This window comes from Aythya ferina (assembly GCF_964211825.1).
Source record: "Aythya ferina genome assembly, chromosome: 2".
Lineage (NCBI taxonomy): Eukaryota > Metazoa > Chordata > Aves > Anseriformes > Anatidae > Aythya > Aythya ferina.
Window position 1 is genome coordinate 59,643,146 of NC_140297.1, and position 21,271 is coordinate 59,664,416.

The 21,271-nt window shown below is 38.1% G+C and overlaps 2 protein-coding genes across 11 annotated transcripts; one reads left to right on the forward strand and one right to left on the reverse strand.

Annotated features, from left to right (window-relative positions):
• The first annotated feature begins 218 nt into the window (after window positions 1-218).
• On the forward strand, window positions 219-15,265 carry LOC311431847 (mediator of RNA polymerase II transcription subunit 1-like). Of its 3 annotated transcripts, none has more exons than XM_084509788.1 (17): window positions 219-363; window positions 1,061-1,164; window positions 2,303-2,387; window positions 2,747-2,801; window positions 3,235-3,367; window positions 4,400-4,428; window positions 6,670-6,741; window positions 6,869-6,943; window positions 8,166-8,236; window positions 9,001-9,066; window positions 9,601-9,706; window positions 10,453-10,577; window positions 10,914-11,026; window positions 12,346-12,541; window positions 12,897-12,992; window positions 13,427-13,535; window positions 14,538-15,265. In XM_084509788.1, the coding sequence occupies exons 1-17, from the start codon at window positions 360-362 to the stop codon at window positions 14,887-14,889; spliced, it is 1,791 nt and encodes a 596-aa protein (XP_084365914.1). In that variant the 5' UTR covers window positions 219-359; the 3' UTR covers window positions 14,890-15,265. The 3 variants fall into 3 exon arrangements, with proteins under 3 accessions (XP_084365914.1, XP_084365915.1, XP_084365916.1); XM_084509789.1 differs by having other exon boundaries at window positions 219-357; XM_084509790.1 differs by lacking the exon at window positions 6,670-6,741 and having other exon boundaries at window positions 222-363.
• A 337-nt stretch (window positions 15,266-15,602) lies between these two features.
• On the reverse strand, window positions 15,603-20,731 carry YAE1 (YAE1 maturation factor of ABCE1). Of its 8 annotated transcripts, none has more exons than XM_084509797.1 (5): window positions 20,518-20,731; window positions 19,107-19,246; window positions 17,470-17,591; window positions 16,746-17,014; window positions 15,603-15,822 (listed from the first exon to the last, which is right to left on the reverse strand). In XM_084509797.1, the coding sequence occupies exons 2-5, from the start codon at window positions 19,221-19,223 to the stop codon at window positions 15,695-15,697; spliced, it is 636 nt and encodes a 211-aa protein (XP_084365923.1). In that variant the 5' UTR covers window positions 19,224-19,246; window positions 20,518-20,731; the 3' UTR covers window positions 15,603-15,694. The 8 variants fall into 8 exon arrangements, with proteins under 8 accessions (XP_084365923.1, XP_084365922.1, XP_084365924.1 ...); XM_084509796.1 differs by having other exon boundaries at window positions 20,532-20,717; XM_084509798.1 differs by lacking the exon at window positions 20,518-20,731 and adding an exon at window positions 20,281-20,446 and having other exon boundaries at window positions 19,107-19,337.
• Between the last annotated feature and the right edge of the window lie 540 nt (window positions 20,732-21,271).

Sequence of the window (21,271 nt, forward strand, 5' to 3'; positions counted from 1 at the left end):
GCAATCGTACCTCTGCCTGCATTTTAGTTAATACTTCCCTGAGACTGCTGCATGTTCTGAAAAAATGGGGACAGACATTCTGCCTTCTCCTTAGGACTGAGATGTTGAAGAGCATTACTGAGAAGGCACCTCACCCCTTCTAAAACATTAGCAGAGGTGATACTGATGTACTTAGCAAGCTTCTTTCATTCAAACACTAATCCCTGAGAACCCATTTTGTGAGGGAGCAAGCTTCCTGCCTTGCAAAGCACCTGTGAGTGCTCTGGTGCAGGTGCTACAAGTAGGAGCCCTGGTTGCTTGTGGTGTAGGTGGAGGTCCAGGGTGGTTTACAGCTGTTGCTCTCCTGCAGGCATTAAGGCATGAGTGAGTGGGAATGTTCCCCTTGTGGGGGTGCTTGCAAGAGCTAGTTGGTTCTACTATTTTTCCTTCCTCTGGTTGGCTTTGAGATGACCTTTCTAAGGGATTGTGGTTTTTCAGGAGGGATGTGCTGCTAGGCCTCACTCACCCTCCTCTCTTGATATATGCAGTGGGTGTAGGGGTTCCTGTCCTAGGCCGCTTCAGCTGGGACAGTTGTCTGTAGCTCTTGTGCCCCCTAGGTCAAAAAAAAAAACTTGCAATGGTTCTTCTAGTGCTAAGGGGCAGAGAATGATGTGGGGCATATTGCAGGAACTTGATTTCCTCTGGCTGATCACTCTCAAATCTCCCTGCCTGTGCATCAGGAACTTCACTTTATTTATTAGGAACACGCATATGAGATCATGCATAGATAAAGAAAGCCTAGCTGTTGAACAACTTGAAGATCTGGCAGCATCTCTGTATTTAATATTATTTGCCTATACACTCTCCCCCCATTATTTTTTTCTGACAGAAGTCTTACAAAAATCAGAAATTTATATGCAAAATTAATCTAAAACTCTTTCTCCTGCCTTCTCTTCTGAAGCATAACACCATTAATCTTAGCAAGTTTTATATTTTTTCCTCCTTCAACTTTTCCAGTTGCCAGTGCAAGTAGATGGGATTATATTTAGAACATTATTTATGATTCTATGATATTTTTCAGGTGCTATGACAGTTACCTCTATAAATGCTTTAATGGAACAGTTGTATCTAAAATATCAACAAAAACCGTGGACTGAAACTCTGAAACTTGTCCATTTTTGCATGGTAAGAATCTCAGGTTGGGTGAGAGAATGATGTCTAAGAGCAAGTTGCCAAGTTGGTTCAAAGACTGCTTAGCTTAGAAAAATAACAATAAAAATAAATAAATAAATCAGTGCCTCTTAAAGGCTGGCTGCTGGTTTTTTCTTATGTGATGAAAATGTGGGCAGTGATGAAAAAGTTTCTTCCATTGTTTTAATACTTCAGTAATTGTTTCTTGCATTATTTTAACTCTCCTGGGGTTAGTACTGATTGCCTGATACTTCAGATTGTTTCTATTCATTATCACTAGCATATTCATGGTGAGTAGTCTATTTCTTACTGTTTTTTCAGACACTGTCCTGATGTGCTTAAGATGCCATTTGGAATTCTCTTTGTCTGTGATATACCTAAGTTAGTGCATACTTCCTGTCCTTTTGGCTTTATATATAATCAGTGGCTAATTATATATAAAGAGCCATCTTTGTAAAAGGCAGTTTAGCACAAGTGCTATGAGCTTAATATAAAAAGTCACACTTGCTTCCATGCTTCTCTTTTTAATGCTTAACTAAAGCATTCCTCTGAAAATGATGCCCTGACTTTGACAGTGTTGAAAGCTTTTCAGCAGTGAGTGTTCTTCACAGTTCAATTAACAAAGTATGAGGAGTTTTCAGACAAGAAGTAGAGGAGAAACTTGGAGATTTTACTTAACACTGAAGTTTATATTATCTTCAACTAGAACTTACACCCTGACTCTAACAAAGGATGCCTATGGTGCTTACTGATCTCTTGTTTTCATTCAGATTTCTCCTAAAATGTAAACCCACATATTTTCTTAGTTGATCTCCAGTAGCATGGTAAAGCAGCTCACATCAGGAGATATAGCCTGTGTTCAGCCTAAAAGCAAATGGAACAGAAAGCTGCTTTCTGCACCAAAGGCCTCCAAGTATATAATTACTGCACAACAGGGTCTTCACAAATCCACTCAGTGCTGCCCCTTTAGAGAGAGCTACAAGCATAGCTCACCTCTGTGTCTGACAAAAAGAAACATGTACTGTTTTATTGGACTGAGCATGAGTGTCCTGTATCCTATAGGTAGTGATGATCCTCTTGGCTGGTAATTTAAGGGGTCTCTCTCTGTCTCTTGTTTTCATAAATGTGCTAGGATAAGCCACTTCGATGTCCTGTCAGTAACGATCCAGACAGTCCACTGCTCTTGTGCATGGAGAAGATACAGAGGACATTAAATGGTAACAAGCTATCAGATATCTCTGAGAGTGTTTGTTCAATATTCTATGAAAACTGCCCATCCCTTTCTACTGGTGATGTTCTGCATGATGGGGCCAAATGTACAAACACAGAAGTGGATATGATACGAGACTTGTGACTCATCTTTGGGTTAAGCCTTTGGGCTACAGATGCTCTCCAAGTCTGAGAAGAAGTTCTACCCCAGCACAGCACTCATTAATCATACTTGTCATTAATAACAAGAAGTCATGCAAGATATACTATTTTCTTATTACCTGAAGCATTCCTTTTAAAGCAGGATAATAACGTTGCTCCTTCTTGATAATTGCAACCTAATTAAATAATATTTCCCTTCTTACAGCTAAATCGTTGTTTTCTATGATGAACAGATTGGAATCTTTATCCAGACAAAAAGGGTAAGTTTGTTTATGAATAAATGCAAATGAACAAGCATTTCAGGTCCATTCAGGAACACTATCTGGATACTGTCAACAGTATTTTTGTAGCATGGTATTTTACTGGGGTGTATTACTTGGAGTGGACTTAGCTGCCACTTTTGATTAGCTTGTTGTGGAGGAGGTTGCTGGGTGAAGAGAGGGCATTCACGTCTAGGTCCCAGAGCAGCAGACTGAAGTAAATGGTTTTCAGCAAACTGACATAATAATGCGAAGAACAGAGCAAGGTTATATTGCCTGCTTGGATAGTTTTTAGAAACTGAGCCAAGGAAGAGTTATTTTTGAAGCATCCCTCCCATGACCAAGTAAACTATGCTCATTTCCTTTCTCCATGTGACAGAACTTTTAGATACACAAACTTTTTTTTTTTTTTTTTTTTAAACTCTCTCCTTAGGCTTAACTCTCATGTTAGCCCCAGTGGGACTACCTGCTACATAACATCAGACATGTTTTATATTGAAGTGCAACTGGAGAAGGATGGAAACGTGATAGATGCAAAGTTGGCTCACCTTGGAGAGGCTCCCGTGGTAAAGTTAATTTTCTCTGTCTATCACCTCCTTGTAGTTTCCCACCTGGCCTCCAGCTGGCAATGTGAAGAAAGTTTTCAGCTTTCGTTTGGTCTTGTCACACCTGCTAGCCTCTGCATGATACCAGATGCCTCTTCAGGCACCTGAATCTCTCACTTAAACTAACAACTTGCTACAGATATTAACTACTGTATTTCTAAAAGTTAAAGTAAAACTCAGCTGACATGCCCAACTTGTAGGAAGTTTGTTGTAGCCTGCATAAATATTTGTATTCTCATACTTGATGGTATAAACATACAGTAAATAACAGGGTCTTAAAATACTTTCCTACCAAGACGTAGTGCATTATATGTTCCCAGCGGATATGTCTTTGGATGCCTTGGAGCTGTTACCAGAGCTTCTGTTTTTCTTTCTTCCGTCTTTACAAGTATGTTCATTCCTGCTAATGAGGATTTTTTTTTCTTGCAAAAGTTATAAAAATTAAAATATTGGCAAAATATCACTCTGCAGTTCATATACCATGTTCAGCAGTTGTCTGAAGTTACAGATGATCATTTGGATCAAAGTTAAAACTATTGGTTAAACAATTGGTGCTGGTTAAACAGAAAAACTTGAAATTCCTGGGATGTCTGCAAATGAAAAAATGAAGTTCGGAATTTTATTGATAATAAAATAAATAGTAAATAATAAAATTGATAATAAAATAAATCAGTGCTGGACAATACTATTAGGATGAAAATACATAGCCAGAGAATTTTAGCACAGTAACTGATAGTAAAAGAAAAACTGGCAAAGATGCATTTTTTTTTCCTGAAATATCAACAAACGGTGCTAATTATATGCTCTCCTTGGAGCCTTTGTTTTTGTAGTTATTATGTTAATATTTTTTTTTAACTATCATAATCTTATTGTTCAAAGATACTAATTATTTATAATTAATAGCTAATCTTATCATTACTACTGAAGTGTTCTTAAGAGATGTTTTATACATGATAGTAAGAAACATGAAACTGTTATCTCCTGTTTCCCTAGATTTGTGATGACTTGGTGGAGCATCTAAGGTAAAAAATCATGTGCAAAATCTCTTGTTGAAAGCTAAGGAATTTCTGAGTCTTGTTTATCTGACTGCTGTGGAAAGGTCAAGGACAAAATAATCTAAGTGCAGTAACTCAAAAAAAAAAAAAAAAAAAACAATGCAAGAATGGGGAAACAATAACAGTCCAGAAAACAACAGGTGAACTGACGCTTTTTTTTTTTGGATTTTATGTGAGAAGTTGCTCCACACTGGAAGATTGGTGGTTATTGTTATCATCATTACCTGCTTCCAATTTGCAACTTCAAGGATAAAATATAATTTTGAAAAGGTACTCCAGACATCACTTATTTCTTAGGTCATTTCATTGAAGACAGCTAAATTCCATTTGCTTCTATGAGCAGCAGTGGGCAAAGAGTAGTTCCCAGTACATTGGCTCTAGCTGCCAGTTGAACACAGACTTTGAATATTGTTATTTCTGTTGACTGCAAGAATTACACAACTACTTGGACCCGTAGTTTTGGAAATGGACTAATAATGGCAGCTCAGAACTGGCAGATTTACAAATTCAAACTATATAGTACTTTTCCTCTTTTTCTTCCATCAAATATGAAATATCCTTTGTGTTGGCCTTATGCAAATGTTTTAACTATACATTCTCTAGGCTTCTGTCACAGCAGTGAAAGCAAGGTGATAATACATGACCTATTTTTCTTCCCACATGTTTGATTTTATTATTACCACATCTTGCTCTGTCTGAACAGTTGCAGTTCCAAATCAGATCTCCACCATATGAGTCCAATTAGAAGCTCCCCAGCCAATCTTATCAGGGTTTACTATAATGAGCATATTTAAGAAACTGAATTATTATTTAAATACCTTGTTCAACTCCAACAACTGAAAGAAGATAAAAAGAGGAAAGAATAATCATTGATCTTGCATATTTCAGCTCTTTTATGTGGGTCTGTAATGCATAATCACTTTTTCCAGTCCTGTCTTTCCTCTTAAATGAAGTTATACTAGATTTATATGTATAAACAGCTAAGTCTTAGAGGTTTAACTTGCATTTTTGTAGGTTTTAGACTCTGATAAGTGTTAACTACCAGCAGTTTTTCTCTGAGTGGTGGTAGATAGCTACTGTTGGTACTACGGGTACCACTTGCCTGCCTTCCTGTTTTAATTAGGGTATGGCACATAGTACAAGTATCCCTTCTACACCTGCTGGTGTAATATTTCAGTTGGTCCTAAGGCAGTTTGTTGTATGTGTAACTTTTCATGGGAGTTTCAAAGTAACTACAAACTCCTGAGGAACTATGCCTGATGCACAAGCTGGCACTGTGCGTGTGCCTGTACCTACATGCCTGCCTCCTTCCCTTTCCCCTACTTCTCCACTCTTCCAGTTGGAAAGAGTCACGCGTGAAGCAGAGTGACTTGCTTAGTTTTATGTGTGGAGGGAATTTCTCCCAATGTGGAAGTCCAGGCAGGTTTATTTTGTCTGTCTGCTGACCCGCACTGCAGCCATAGCTGTACTGAAAGCAGAGCTATGACTGGAGCACAGCGCTCTGTGTGACTGCAGCATCGGGGAGCTCAGCAGAGCACGCAGAATCCATTTAAGAAGATGAGTAAAGGGGTAAGCCCATGCTGTCACAGCAGTATCTAACCAGCTAGGCAGAACCTGCAAGAATTCTGGTATTTGAGCAGTTTGAACCATTCCTTAACAAACTTATGCATCTCTCTTTTGACTTTTTTTTTTTTTTTTGGGGGGGGGGTCTCTCTTTTTTTTTTTTTTTTCTCCCCTTGATTTATCTGTCAATTGTATTTTAGATCTTCCTCTCTCACAGGGTGCTGTGAAGAGTAGTATTAATACAGTTGTTGATATTTTGATGAAAAATACAATGTATGAGAGCATACTATTAGGGAAGTGTAACTAGATGACTAACTTTATTGGAACATCAGGGACAGTGCTTGCAGCTGATGAACTACATATCAAACTGTCAAATTTGTGTATTGTGCATATGTACTGCTTTCAGTAATGCATATTAAACCAGTGTCAGCTATAATTACATTGCTTTTTGCAACAGGGCCAAGGATTCACATTTCCTGGTATCTTCTAAGAAAACTTAAAAGCAGTACTGCTACATGCCAGATCTGATAAGGAGGGGGCCTATGTCACTCCGTTTGAAATGGTGCTTTTTCTAACAAGTTAAATATAAAAGACTTATTATCCACCTCATTAAGTAACACAGTAGTAATTGTTTTTTATTGGTAGGATGAAGAACTATGATGCTGTTGGAAAGATTCTAGAAAACCTGTCAAATCTGTATCAAATTCCAGGAAACAGGTTGCAACTAGTTTTTACTTGGGGGGGGGGAAAAAAAAAAAAAAAAAAAACTTAAAAATCCATAGTCTAGCTTTTGTTTAGTGACAAAACCAGTAATTTGTCTTCTCTCTCTCTCTCTCTCTCTCAGTGAAATGAAGGGTAAGGGATACCTTGCGTTGCAGTCCCTTGAAAAGGATCTTTATTCAATGTCTCTTCCAGACAGGTGACTCAAAGACTGCTTCATCTTCCCTTTCCCTCTACCCCCACCCCTTCACTTCACTAAAAAGCAAGGCAGCTGATCTAATTGTAGAGCAGGATGTGGAAGGCTAATGAGTTTTCTTCCTCTGGAAAGCTAGAAGCCTTTCTGCAGTTTGCCAGCTCCAGGCATGCCAAACAAGATAATCTGCTGAGCTCCTGTTCTTTATCTAGTAGGTTTGTGGTGAAACTGGTTGGTTGCCCAGCTTGGGTGTGTATGCATGTGACCACCCACTGGGAGCACACGGTGCATCTTCAAGTCAGCAGTCATTTTAAATCACCCTTCGGCAGAAGTAAAACATGTCTTTAGGGGTCCTGCTCTTTGGATATCTCATTTTCTAATCAAGTTTTAAATCAGGACTAGGGGGTGTGGTAACTTTACCTATATTCTTTCTTTTTTAATTTCTTCTTTCTAGGAGCAGGTCTATAGATAAATGGGAACAGATTACCAGCAGTTTTAAAAGTAATTCTACAGTGATTTTCATTACCTTCAGAAAAGTAGAGTTGAAAGCACTGCTTTCCTTGATTTTTTTTTTTTTTTTTTTTTTTATTAAGAGATTTTTTTTCTGATATGTTGCCTACAAAATACTCTCTCAACAAGCATGGCCTTCTGTAACTTGAAACATATTCTTGTCCTGTTTTTTTGTACAGTGCTCCCTTATGAAGCATACTAACTCCATGAACAAATGCACTGTCCTTGCTAATCATGCATGTCTCAGTAAATATTATGAGTTAAATAGATTTTAAATAGATTTGTCCCTTCTATAACATCAGTTAATGCACTGCTGAGCTTTAATACACACCTATATATAATTGTATGTCTGTATGTATTCAGCAGTACAATCATATTTGAGGCTAGAGATTGGCTCCATTTAAGTTAGTTTATCCAGGTTATTTCCTCTCTTTGCTCAACCTTTTCAATATTTCTGTAATCCTTCACTCTGGGTAAACAGTACAACAAATTTCAGTCAGAAATAGCTGAGATACAGGGTTAAAGCTGGAAGCCCAAGTTCTAGGATTAATGCATGAGTGGAATGATAGTGTTTTGGAAGCTGTCATAATAAATGGAGACACAATCTACTTCTAAGAAAGCACCGTCTCCCTTTGATTAAGGGTGTAAATCATCCTTTATGTTAACCTAGCTAGCACTGCAACTCAGGAAACATTAATCAAGATGTGTTTTGCACTAGAACGCAGGATGTAAACAGAGTTACTGAAGTACTTCATGGAAAAGTAGGACACCTGGTGCCAAGAACTGGAGGTGACTTTTTTTCTTCAAATAATAAAAACTGTATTGATCCTTGGTTATAGAAAATATCCTCTATTATAAATAAGTGTGCTGCATGGATTTGCTGTGTCTGTAGTCTCTGATACTGTACAGACATACGCAAGGAGAAAATACAAAGCAGTCAGGTGACTTATCAGCTACTGCAACACTGAGTTGCAGAAACCTGCAAAACAAAGCCAGCAATACTCTGAGGTTATGTGGGAAACCACATTTTGGGAGTAACCATGAGATGGCAGCCCTGATGTTGCCTAAAAGTCAAATACATTCAGCTGATTTTTTTGTCTTATCTATCCCACCAATAGTGAGCTTTGACTGTTGATGTATTATAGTTCATAAAAGTACTTCTAATACATGCTACTACTATGCCATTGCACAGCTTGATGTGAAGGTCCCTTACGCAAGTATTATGGCTTCCCCTTGTATTTTAGGCTTGTTGCTGAAAGCTAGCAGTTCAGCTAATATTTTTTTAAGACTGAACAATAGGTTATTGTGCAAGACAGAAACAATCTAATCTTTTGAAAGATGTCTGATGACTTCATATGCTGAGGGTTTAGCTGTAAAATGCTGTGATTTGAACTTATGCTATAGTTAGAGATACACTCTTACAAGGCATCCCCTTCTGCCCATCCTGCATTTTTCTTTTTTTTTTTTTCCTCTTTACATCAAGATACCTAACAGATTTCCTCTATTGTTGTTTGTAGTAACTTTTTTTTTTTTTTTTTTTTTTAATTCTTCAGGAACTCCTACGAACATTGAATTTTACATTTCTCCGTATCAAATTCTGGAAGCAGAGCTCAATCCTGGTAAAGCTAGAAAACTAGAAATAACTAAATAAGTCAGAAATTTTAGTAAAACCATGCTTTATATTGGAGTTTCATTGCAGAACTAGAATGTTGTTTTTGTTTGTTTTGCTGTCATTTTTTTTTTTTTTTTTTTTTTAAGTGGAACAAGTTTGATTTCAAATTTTAGCTTAGCAGAATGATTTGTGTGTGGCATTTCAGCACAGTTATAATGTCCATCAGCAAACTGCTTTCCTGTTGACACAAACTGAAGTGAGAGCAGTATCAAACAAAATAACCACCTAGCCAGCATGCACACACACAAAACAGTGCTGGTTAGTTGATCTGTTCCATGGCATGCCCCAGCTATTGCTGTGACCACCACTGGGCAAATTTGGCCATTTAGGTGTGGTTTGTGCAAGCTTCTCCTTGCTGCCCAGGTATTGTGGCAGTTAGTTGGACCTGACCTTTACAAGACCTTACCAATGTGTGTTTCATATGCGTAGGGTTAATCTACAGCACCATGGGGAAAATAATGCAGTTGCCTTTCTCCTCCAGGTTCCCAGGTATGTGGAGCAAAAATAGATGTAACTGTTGAGGGCACGGATATGCTTCACAAACTTCCTCTTTCTCCACTGCTAGATTCTCAACCTGGAGAAGATGGGTGAGGTTCTGGATACTTCTGAATATGGAAATGGATTTACAGATTGTTGGCACTAACCCCAGCATAACTTACATTTAGTCTCTGCTAATAGAATGGATACACAGCTCACTGTTAAGCCCAGGAAGCTCTGTTTTATTGACAGCATTATCCCCCATAGCTATACCATGTATAACCTGTGGCTTTTACTGTTTTCCCAAGTGGACTTGAATATTGTTGTGTTCATATTTAACTGTGTCAGCTACATAGAGTTATGGATTTGTTCATAGATTTGAAGCCAGAAGGAGCCATTGGGATAGTATTACTTAACCTCCTAGTATGCAACAAGCAACTCCCACACAGTTTCAGAATAAATGAAGCATGTATCGAGGGATATTATACCTAAACCATATAAAGTAGTTTGTCATCCCATCACGGATGCTGACACCTCATCTCTCGCTGCTTCAGTACAAGCCTGCAGGAAAAGTCTGAAGTCATTCTCAGAAATAAATCACTATAGACTGATTTAGAGCAAACATTCTTGTGCACTGTTACTCAGTTTCCCATGGCTCACTCTTCCTTTCTGCCAGTCTTCACATTAAGCTTGCTTTAAAACACAAGGGTTGTACCTGCACTTAAAAAGTCAAACTTTTCTTGAAGCAGAAAAAAATATGGATCATAGGAAACCACTAGAGACCTGATTGTGGCCTTGCACTGTGTCCTTGTTATATCAATTTTTGTAACAACCTTTTTTTTTCTTTCCCCTCCAGCAACCCTGCTTTTTTGCCACTGACTGATGAACGCAGCATGGATTTGTCTGCTTATTTTTTGTTGAAGTTTCACCAGCCTTTTCCTATGTCCTCATCCAGCATTGAGGAGATACAGAGACTCACAGGCATGTTACAATTATCTTTATGACTAAAAGTGCTTCTGTGACTGCTCATTACTTCCTTACTACGTTAGCATATGGAAATAAAGAGTAAAAACTGGATGATGGGTTAGGAAGTCTTTTGTCAACCCACGTGTAACATTTTAGCAGCTGAGGCAAACTTGTGAGCACTTTCTAAAATGTCTCATAGTTGCTGATTGCCATCAGCAAAAGAGGAAATAAGATGGGAGGTTAATGTTTTCATCTTACTTATGTCTGTGCATTTTCAAAACTTTTGTTTTTAAATACTAGCTTTCATGCCCAGACATAATCTAAAAGCTAATAAAAGTTATCTGCTTTCAGGAATTCAGATTACTGGCTTGAAACTAGCTCCTCTACATGAGTTGATTGTTCAGTCTACCCTTAAGGAAAAAGGCAGTGAAGACTTGTTTACACACAAATCCTGTTTCTTTGTGGTGAGTAGACTGTTTGAAAGACACTACCCTTCTTGAATGAATATCCTGAAACATTTTTATATCAACAAACAATCTTTTTCATAATACCAAAGGGCATTTAAATACTCCTTAGGAAATAGTTCAATTACTTAGGAAATAATATTAAATTCTTTAAAGTAAACAAACTTCTCATATTCATTAATGAGACACTATACTCATAGCTGTCGCAGTCATAGTGATGTATCTATGTGTAACTCAGAATATTTGCTCTTCTATGTATTGTTAAAAACTTTTATCCTTAAAAAGAAGTAAACTTGGTGCGAGAAATCCTAAGAAGGTACTTACTTAGACTTTTGAAGATATTTATCATGCCACATGTCTATTACTGCTTTAACAAAAACAGGCTTCTTGATTGAATAACACCAAAAATATTGATTTCTTTTAGTAGAAGTAGCAGGAAGTACCTGTAAGATAGGAAGATATTTTTATTTCTGTTAGTGAAACATGAAAAGTTCTATAACTTCAGCAGTTCTCTAAAATACTAATACTTGATGAGAGACTTTTTTTTCTCTGAGTTAAAGATTTTATTTCTAGAAGTGTTACTAAATAGAAATCTAACCTTGAAAGAAAGACAGAGAAAATCCTTCTGTTCTGTAGACACACAGGGAAAAGCTATTCTCTTCTCTAGCTTTTCTTAATATAGACCTGGCTAATTAACTGCCCTGCCCTGTTCTTAAGGTGATAGTTCCCCTTTGGTATCCTGAAGTAGATAACGGAATATTGCACTTCCAATTTTATCATAAAATCACTGTCAACACAGACAGGTGGCAGATTTTTCTTACTATCTCCTCTTCTCCTCCTCTTCAACTGAATCATCCGGAGATATTCTAGCCAAATATGCTTCTCTAAAGAAAGCAGCAGTGCTGGAGGAAGGACCAACAGATGCCCTGAAGAGCAAAACTATCCTATTTGTACAACAAACAAATAGTATTACTATGGCATTCTCCTGTGAGAAAAGATCTTGGTTGTTACTGTTTCTACAGTCCACAAGGCTCTTAAGAGTTGTTGAAAGAATTGGACTTGAATTCCTGAGTACTTGGCTTGTAGCTCAAGGTATATTTCCCTAATCTGGATGCATTTGTGAGTGAAATGGATCTCATTTAGCTACTATCTATAGATTATACTTCTATTGAAATACAGACACGTGGTGGACTTGCTAGAAGTGTGCCTTCCCAATTGTTTTTGCTGTGAGATTGTGCAATCACCTGACAACATTGGGCCTTAATTCTTGTTATTTTCTCATTTCCAGTGCTTCAAGTATCACCATATCTGTTGTTCAGTCTCTTTCAGATAGCCCAAAGCACTGTTACTTCATAAACACAGGCTCAGCAAAATCAGACTTGGCAGGAGCCTTGGTCAGTAAAATCCCATTTACCCACCCAAAGTGCGTGCCTGATGTAATAGAGATTCTTCGACATCAAATGGCATACAACAGCCTTATTAGCAGCTGTATCTCTGAGAAGCATACAAACGGAGGTAAATTGTGTGGTTGGAAGTAATGACAGAATATGAGAGAGAAACTAGCTCTAGACTGGGTGTTAATAGACTTACTGCTCTCTTGCCAAAGCTGTCTTACTTGCAGAGTGTTTTAAGTGATCAAAAATGCTTAATTCTCATACTATACTCTGTTGAATATTAAAAACAAAACAAAACACAAACAAACAAAAACTCCTCTGAGGCCTGACACTTCTAGAACGGTAAATCATGTTGCTAAAGTAGTGAATGATTAGATTCTATTATATCACTATTTTTAAAATTCTGGCATGTGATTCAGCCAAAAAGAGTCCAGGCTCATTGGAGGGATACCTCTAATTAGTAATTTTATTTTTAGATGATTCAGAACTGCTTTACTTTGAAGTGGCACCACACAAGAACACCAGCTTTTCTGTTTTCTTCCTTCATCCTATGAAAGAGAATTTAGCCTGTGGTATGTGTGAAATAATTGTTATTGGCCTTTTTATTAGGTTGGTTTTATGGACGCTCTTGCGCTATGCTTCTCAGTTACAAATACATTCTAAGGGCAACACTTAGTGGCGTGCAACCCTATGAAAAGCACGAGGTAGCACTTCTGTATAAATTGCTTACTAAGAAGGCTCTGTACTCAGAACAAAACAAAGTAAATGCAAATACTCAAGTCCAGTATCTGTCTTGGCCTGCAGTTAATTAATAAATAAATAAATTAACCTTTATTACTGACTGTTAGCATATTAGGAAAAAAAATAAGCCTTGTGCAAGAGCATTGCTGCAAGACCCCTACCCACTGGCCAGTCTTACCTTTCTTGAAGTATCAGAAAGAAAGGGAAGTCTTCATTTTTTGTAAAAATGTTTATTTTGAAATACCTGTGTTCTGTTCTTGCTTAGTGATAATTGATGTTGTAACCTCCAGAGAAGTCCAATGTAGCCTTCATTTAAATCCTCGAGATCCAACTCTGAATTCTAGTGATGGCTTTATATCAAGAGCTGTGAAGCGGTAAGTAGTTTCATTTCGCAGCAGTTAGAATGAGTGTTATGTCCGTTCAATGGAAATGCCATGTGCATTTACAATGCCATAGACTCAGCTGACCAGACAAATTCACTTTAGTAAAAGGTTATAATAATGAGTTGTTTTAGTGTCATAAGTAATTCTTTCAAAAACAAACACTTCATCATTGATGTTTCTTTCCACTAGAATGCGTGTGTAGTACAACTAATAGAATAGTATGAAAAGGACTCTTTCCACATCTACCTAACATCAGTAGTGCTTCTCTTTAAAAAGATATGTCTACAACACCAGCTCTGGCATGTTTCCTGAAACCAAAATTCCAAGAAAGGCCAGCTGCTGTGGCATATGTTCATATGCTAGAGAAAGGACTAAGAGCATGAGTTCATTTTACATAGGTTAGTACACAACTATTTGACAGCAAAATCAATGCAGGCTGGATTTTGAGTCCTTTTAGTTAACTTGCCTTGTCCTGAGTCACAAGACACTAGATGCTATTCCTGGAACCACATACCTCTACTGGTAGAATAGAGGAGAGGAAAAAAAAATACACAAAATAAACACCTTCTAGTGTAGATACAGGTTTAGAGAAGAAAGGCTCTGCACCCATCTCATCCAAAACATGAAAATTACAATTAAATTTCAGTGAAAATGAGTATACTTCATTATTATGAGATTTTTCATTAAAAATACTTAACCTTTTTTTTCCAAACACTTCACACTCTTTCTATCAAAACATCTTTGCACTGGTAAACTGAAAGATTCAGCACATGGATTTGTTGTACCAAAGTAAGTTTCCAGTATAGCGTATGTAGGTAGTACTGTAGTTACTGTAATCCTATTAGGTTACAGAGACAAAAAGCAAAGAGGGAGGGAGTGCTGTTTGTCACAAAGGGTATCACACAGTGTCAGCCACAGTTTAAAAAAAGAAGTACTAAATTGAAGAATGGGTGAAGTCTGTAGTAATGATTAATGCTTTACTTCTTCTTTTAGATGCATGTCAGTCCCAGTTGTCATGAGAGCTATTTTCAGGAATGCTGCCAAGGTGGAAGCCGATAGCAAAATGCAAGTAGACACAAAACAAAAACCTGAACCAGCATGTGAGCAAATTACTGATTTAAATAGTCTTGAGGAAAGTCCTTCTGTGGCTGGTCATCAAGATCTGGTAGTAACAGATAAGCAAAGTGTTCCGGACAGCCCAAAAGAAAATCTCTCCACAGCCAAATCGGAAACTTTGGGTGATAACATGGAAAAAAGTAACCCCACAGTCAGCATGGAAACTTTGTGCAGAGTGGAGGAAAGTACTTCCACAGGTAGTACAGAAGCTGTTATGAAAGATATGTAAAACACATAACCTATTGTTTAATAATCAAACAAGAAAGAAATACTTTCTCAGGCGTAGATTGCTTTTGCAGAAGTAGTTGGAGAGAACTTGGCAAGCTCATTGTCTGAGTAATTTCTGAATGAAGTTTCCTGTTTATATACTATTAACTATAGAGAAGTAAGAGTTTTGATTTTACACTTTTAAACTTCCAAATTTGGATTGTTTAAAACTTAGTAACCTTTATTTTTTGTATGCATCATATTCTACTGTAGTATAGAAATAACATTTGATTTGTATAATGCAGGCTATAACATGCTCTGTACAAAATGTTTATCAATGTCAGCATTGTGTTAAATAAACGAAGAAAATGTATACAATTCTTTACATATGTAACATATGCAAACAGCCTTATTGAATTCCACTATTTCAATGGAAGACTCTTAATTGCACAGTTCCATTTCCTCATAGTGCAAAAGTGGTATGAATAGCAACCAAACTTACAGCTTAACTCACAATAGTCTTTAGTAAGAAAGTTACAAACTCATTCTCTGAAGAAAAAATCAAGTAATTTGTGCCTTGGCTTTTTCTAGCTTCAAAGTAAAAATAAAATAATCACAAAAGTTTTATATTTTTTAGTTAAGTCAGTTTTTCAAAACTTAGGTTTGTCTCTCTCTAGACCTACTTTGTATCAGGCACTGAAGAAAGTTAAAAGCAATGTAAAACAACTGAACTTCTGACTTTGTGTACATCAGTTTAATTACTCTGAAACAGAGACAGGTATTCACAAAGACAAGACTTCCTAACAAGTGGAATTTGCAGCTACAATTTAGGCAAGCAACAGAAAAAGGAGTCTAATACAGAAGGTTGGCACAGAAATACAAAATGCATCTGTGGCTGACCATGCTTCCACAAGACGGTGAATAAACTTGTCTTCCTTTAAGAGTTTGGGGAAAACTGTGGAAATGAAGCGAAGAGAGTTGAAGGACTTGCAAAATAAGTACCAAAATAACACAAGAAAATTCATTAGACTAGAAACATATAGATGGGTTGTAACAGGATAACAGCAGATAATATGCTGTTAGATCAGCAAGACAATGGTATTGTCAGTAGTTCAGCATTTGAGAAGAGAGGTGTGCTTCCAGCAAAACTGAAAAATTAGAACTGATTTTTTTCCTCCTCATACATTTTAACTGTGAGAGCGCACTCCATAGTGGTTACAAAAGGCAAGAGTAAGAATTTGAAAAACGTGAAAAAAATGTTTTTTTTTTTTTTAAATATAGTAACCAGGAAAGTAATCAGCAGATCCTGTTCTATTTTGCATAGTCAAAATGTCATCAACAGTGGCTTATTCTGCAATAATAGCTTGTCCATAGCACTGTTTTTTTTTTCTTTTCAGTATTAGAGGAGGTTTTTAAAGGGACCCACTCCATTTCCAAAAGGATACCAGTAGGGAAAGTGAAGGTGAAATAACAGATTCTGTCACAGAGTACAGACGTGTTTAGTAAATCAGTGGAGCGCTTTTAAAATTATCTCCCTTTCTGTGAAAGGGATATTTAGGATGAAAACCAAGATTTTATTGGCCATGAGCTGAAGCAAAGTAAGATTTACAAAAATAACATCTGCTGGGAAGTACTGGAATCAGACTTCCCTAAAGTGATCCTCAAAATGGGAATCCAATCCAGTTGAGATAATTTTAAATACCATGAAACAGAAAAATTAATGTTCCAGTTGCTGGACATGATGGAGTACGTCCAGTGATAAACCCAGCTGCTCTACAAGCCAAACAGTTTGCTTTTTAACCCAAGCAAGGCTTGACCTTTCAGGATCTGTACAGAGTTTTGCCTTGCTGCACTCAGACTGCAAGGAACCATCCTCACCATTAGTTCTACAATAGTTTTCAGCAGAGCTGCCAACGTGTTCATATTTTTTGGTGTTAACTTCATCGTACATTGTCCCATCTGGAGCTGCATGACTCAAATCCATGTCCTGAACAGCATTTAAAATGTCTCCCACATGTGGCTGTTGTTGGATAGAATTCAGACACTTAAGTAGATCATCTTCATGCTTTCCAACCATATCTAGAAGATTATTTATCTTACTTAAAGCAGAATTATGTCCATTAAGGTGACACCAGGATGAGAGAGCACTGGAAAGTGAAGAAAAAAAAGTCATTACAAATAGTCACACAGATCTTCAGTTATTGAATACTGTATTATATAATGTGAATTAATATGTCAATATATTATTGACAATATGTCAAAATTACAGTGAATGTCATGTATGTTATATTGAATACCATATATAGCTCATTGCTATATAAAAGCTTATGTATGTTTCATTTGCATTTTCTGGAAAATTGACACAGTTTAACTGAATATTAAGCTTTAAGATGTAACCTCAGTTAAAAAAGCAACTGAAGGAGGATTTTTCTACACCCTTGTAGTTAATTACCTGAATTTACGACCTGAGCTGAGTCTTCTCTGGTTGCTTGCTTTGGACAGACTTACAGTACAATTTTAAAAATTAAAACAAACCAAAGAAAGCACAACTGCACACACACACCTTTCACATGCACACAATCCTAAAAGGTTCATAACTTACTTCAGGGTTCCTCTGAACTGGCCACACGTAACCATCAGCTCAGCACCTTCCCTGTAACCTTGATTGAAGCCTTCTTGGAGCGCAAGTTCTTTCCCAGCCTCAACACCATCCCTAAAGCCCTCCTATAATAGAAATAGTGAAACAGGCTTTTCACAATGTGCACAACTGGACCTATGAACATTACATAAGAACAGAAAAGCTTAAACAAAAAACTCAGTCTCTTAAATTACAGCTTTTTGACTTGAACACCCCTCCCAGATATACCCCCAGTGCCAAAACAAAACATCGTTTATCGATCTGTTAGAATCCAGTCCTTTTCCCAAAAGATCCCAGCTAGGTCAGAAAATAGAGAGCATTTTTTGGAAACATCAAAAATAAGACAAATCTGCAGGACAACACTCTTGCTTTTGTGATGACCCTTATGAAAAAACTCCTTGGAGAATACCTCATACAGATTTCTAGACTTCTAAAAATACATAGGCTGCAAAACCTCCCCTTTAGCAGAGGTACTCACCTACCCATAATCTACCTATCTGTTACAAAACTAATTATTGAGCGTTCAAACAATTCAAGATTTATACAGGAAAAAAGATGGTGACAGGTAAATCTCATAGAAAAATACATAATATTGTGATTGCTTTCTGCAAGAAACAGCTAACGATTATGATGCAAATTTATTTATTTATCCTCTAATCATGTTAGTACACAATGTAGAATAACTATTAACTCTTTTCAACTTGTAAGACTGCAAACTTCTATTTGATCATGAGAGAATCATGGTGGACTCGCTAAGAAAATAGCCAGGAATAGGAATATTGCTTTATTTTGTCCAACATACAGCTCTGACCTCAAGAAATTTTATGATTTTTGTAGTATCTACTCTGAAAGTTTCCAGAGGAATTTGTGTAAGAACAAAAAAACACTAGTCTTATAATGGCCTCTAATTTAGGAAACTTTCCCTTGGAGAATAATGTAAGAGTCGTCTTGTAACACCCCTTACCAATGGCACACACAACAGGTTCTATTCACGTTCTTCAGCCAAATGTTATTCACCCACACACTGATGAATCCTACCGGTCCTACTGTGAATAACAACATATCTGTCAAAGAAACCTAGGCTTGTGTACTTGTTTTATTCTCTCCTTTCATAAAATATATTTTTACTAAGAGAAAAAATAAGCTGAAGAACCACACGGACTGCAATGAGCAACAGTGGTTCCACAAGGAATCACACATCTTAAATCTCTCTACTGTATTTAAGAACTCTACTTAGAAACAAACACCTTGCATTCTTTGTTAGCATCGTTTAACTACATTGTCCCACATTTACTAGTGGCATACCTACACGTATGAAACAAATCGTTCACATCCGTTTAGTGCTGCCTTTTAGAAGTTTGCATGGTTGTGCAGAGGGATGCAACGTCTTTTAGGTAAAATACTGGTTTGTTCTGACAGGATACTAGAATAGTAACTCCCTGCTCAATCGTCTTGACATTCAGAAGAAACCATGCCACAATAACTTCTATGCAGCCATTATTCTTAGTTTTCTGTTTAAGTCAGCCACACATATAGCAAGGTATGTATCAATAAATCTGAAATGCTTAAGACAACTATAAACGTCATGGTCATGGAAATACCTTCAATCTTTTTTTCATGGTGCTGTTCCATTCTTTCTGTACTACACACATCTCGTCTGCATCTTCATCAAATATATCTTCATTGGATTGGTTGACTGCAACTTGTACCCAGGACATTGCAGCAGCGATGACTCTAACCTCTGTTTATGTGGTAAAGCAAACACTGAGAAACTCTCAGAAGTCACTCTGGCTAAGCATCATTTTGGAAGTATAGGCAAAAAAATGTGAGATCTACAGAGAAACCATTTCAGGAGCTGATTATTCAACCTGTACACTTGTTTCCACATGGAAAGTGAGTATCATTTACCATTGGGGCACATCTGTCAAAAGAATACAGACAAATTATCACTGGTAAAGCAACTTACTTGATTTACAAGGACAATTTAAGACAGTAATTTCTTTCCTTCTTCTTCTGGCAGTAACACACATATCAAATTAACATTTCTAAATGTTGCCAGTACCTGAACAGCAGGCAAAAGCAATTTATAACTTGATTCTGATGGCAGCCAACAAATAATCCCATACAGCTTCCACAAAGTGCTTTAAGTTTTACACATATCTAATGCCTGCCATATTCTGACCTTGATAACTTACAAGGACTTTCACCTTTGATTTTCCGTTTCCTGGTTATGCCAAATGCTTAATAAGATAATCCAATTCTGTCTTCTTCCCTTTACTACAGAACTTGCTAATTCTTTACTCATAATAATATTTTTATTCAAGAATTATGAGATTACTCCATTTTTTTGCACTGAGAAAAACCTAAAAAGCTGTTCATAACTAACTAATTACATTGGTAGAAATTCTTACCAACCACAGAATGCTGTTTCTTGTGATTACTTGTTAAAATCAGTACAAGGAACTGACAACAAATATCACTTTTGGGATCATTATACACCACTTTTATCTTCAGCAAAGCTTTCACAATTATTATTACACTTGGTGTTTAGGGAGGGATTACGCAGTTGAACAACTGGTACACGAATTCCAGCTTTTCTTAGAGTTCATACAGACCACTAAGGCGAACTGCTTCACCTCTTATCCCTTCCAGCATCCAACCACATAACAGTGAAAGCAGCCAAATTAGTACAACTTCACAACAGCGTTTCAGGTTTAAGAAGCTACTGTTTCAAAACATTCTGAGACGGTGGAACACTTGCTGCCAGATCCATACTTAGTTAAGCCATCTCCAAGCCGCGACTCGCACGGCGTTGCCTCAGCACGGCACCAGCCCACCACTGCAGACCGCCCTCGATGCAGCCCGGCCGCTGCACCCTTCCTCGCCGCCTTTTTCGCAAGGGCCGCGGCCCACCCCACTCGGCCCGGGCCGGGGTGGCCGCGCTGCGAGAAGCTTTCGGCCTCCCCTCGCAGCCCCCGGCCCTCACCCGGCCCCGCCACCCTGACCCCTCACCACAAATCCTTTACTAGGGCTCCGCCATCATAACTGAGGGCGAGCTGGCTTCACTGCCGTCGGAAGGAAGAGGGGGCGGCAGCCATGTTGGCCGAGGGCAGAGAGCCGCCATCTTAACCTGCTGCCGCCCGGCTTCAGAGCCCGTCCCGCGCATGAGAAGCCGGCGGCCATCTTGAGTGCGGGCGCGGCCTTGCGGCCTCCTTCCTGAGGGAGGCGGGACGGGGAGGCCGGGCTCTCCTGCCGTACCGAGGGGCCGGGCAGCGGCGGGGAAGGGGCACCGAGTGAGGCCCTTAATGCGGCCCCTCTCCTCTCCATCCCTCCGGAAGGAGGGACGTGTCGGGACTAACCCCGAGGGAGGATGTTCCCCCGAGAGTGGGGATTTAGGACAATTTTCAGTCATAAATTGTGGAATTAAAAATAAATAAATAAATAAATAAATCCACCTCGTTGGCTTTTGAAACCTGTTGCGTGTCAGGCGTGCCCTCAAGCTGCTCTTGACAGCCACAGTATTAAATCCTTTTTAATAACAAGGGTGCTAGCAGAAGTCAAGTGTTTCATTGTTTGCTCTCTTAGAGCAAACAGCACCATCATCTTGACATAAGTACAGCAATTATTTTGTGTTTTCCTTGGTACACGCTGTATTTGGAATACGAGCTTATCCTTATGCTCACCAGGCTGGTGAGGCTCACCGTGGCAGAGCAAGAGAGGCTGCCATGGGTGGCAGCAGAGCCCATCCTAGCACCGCAGGCACCGA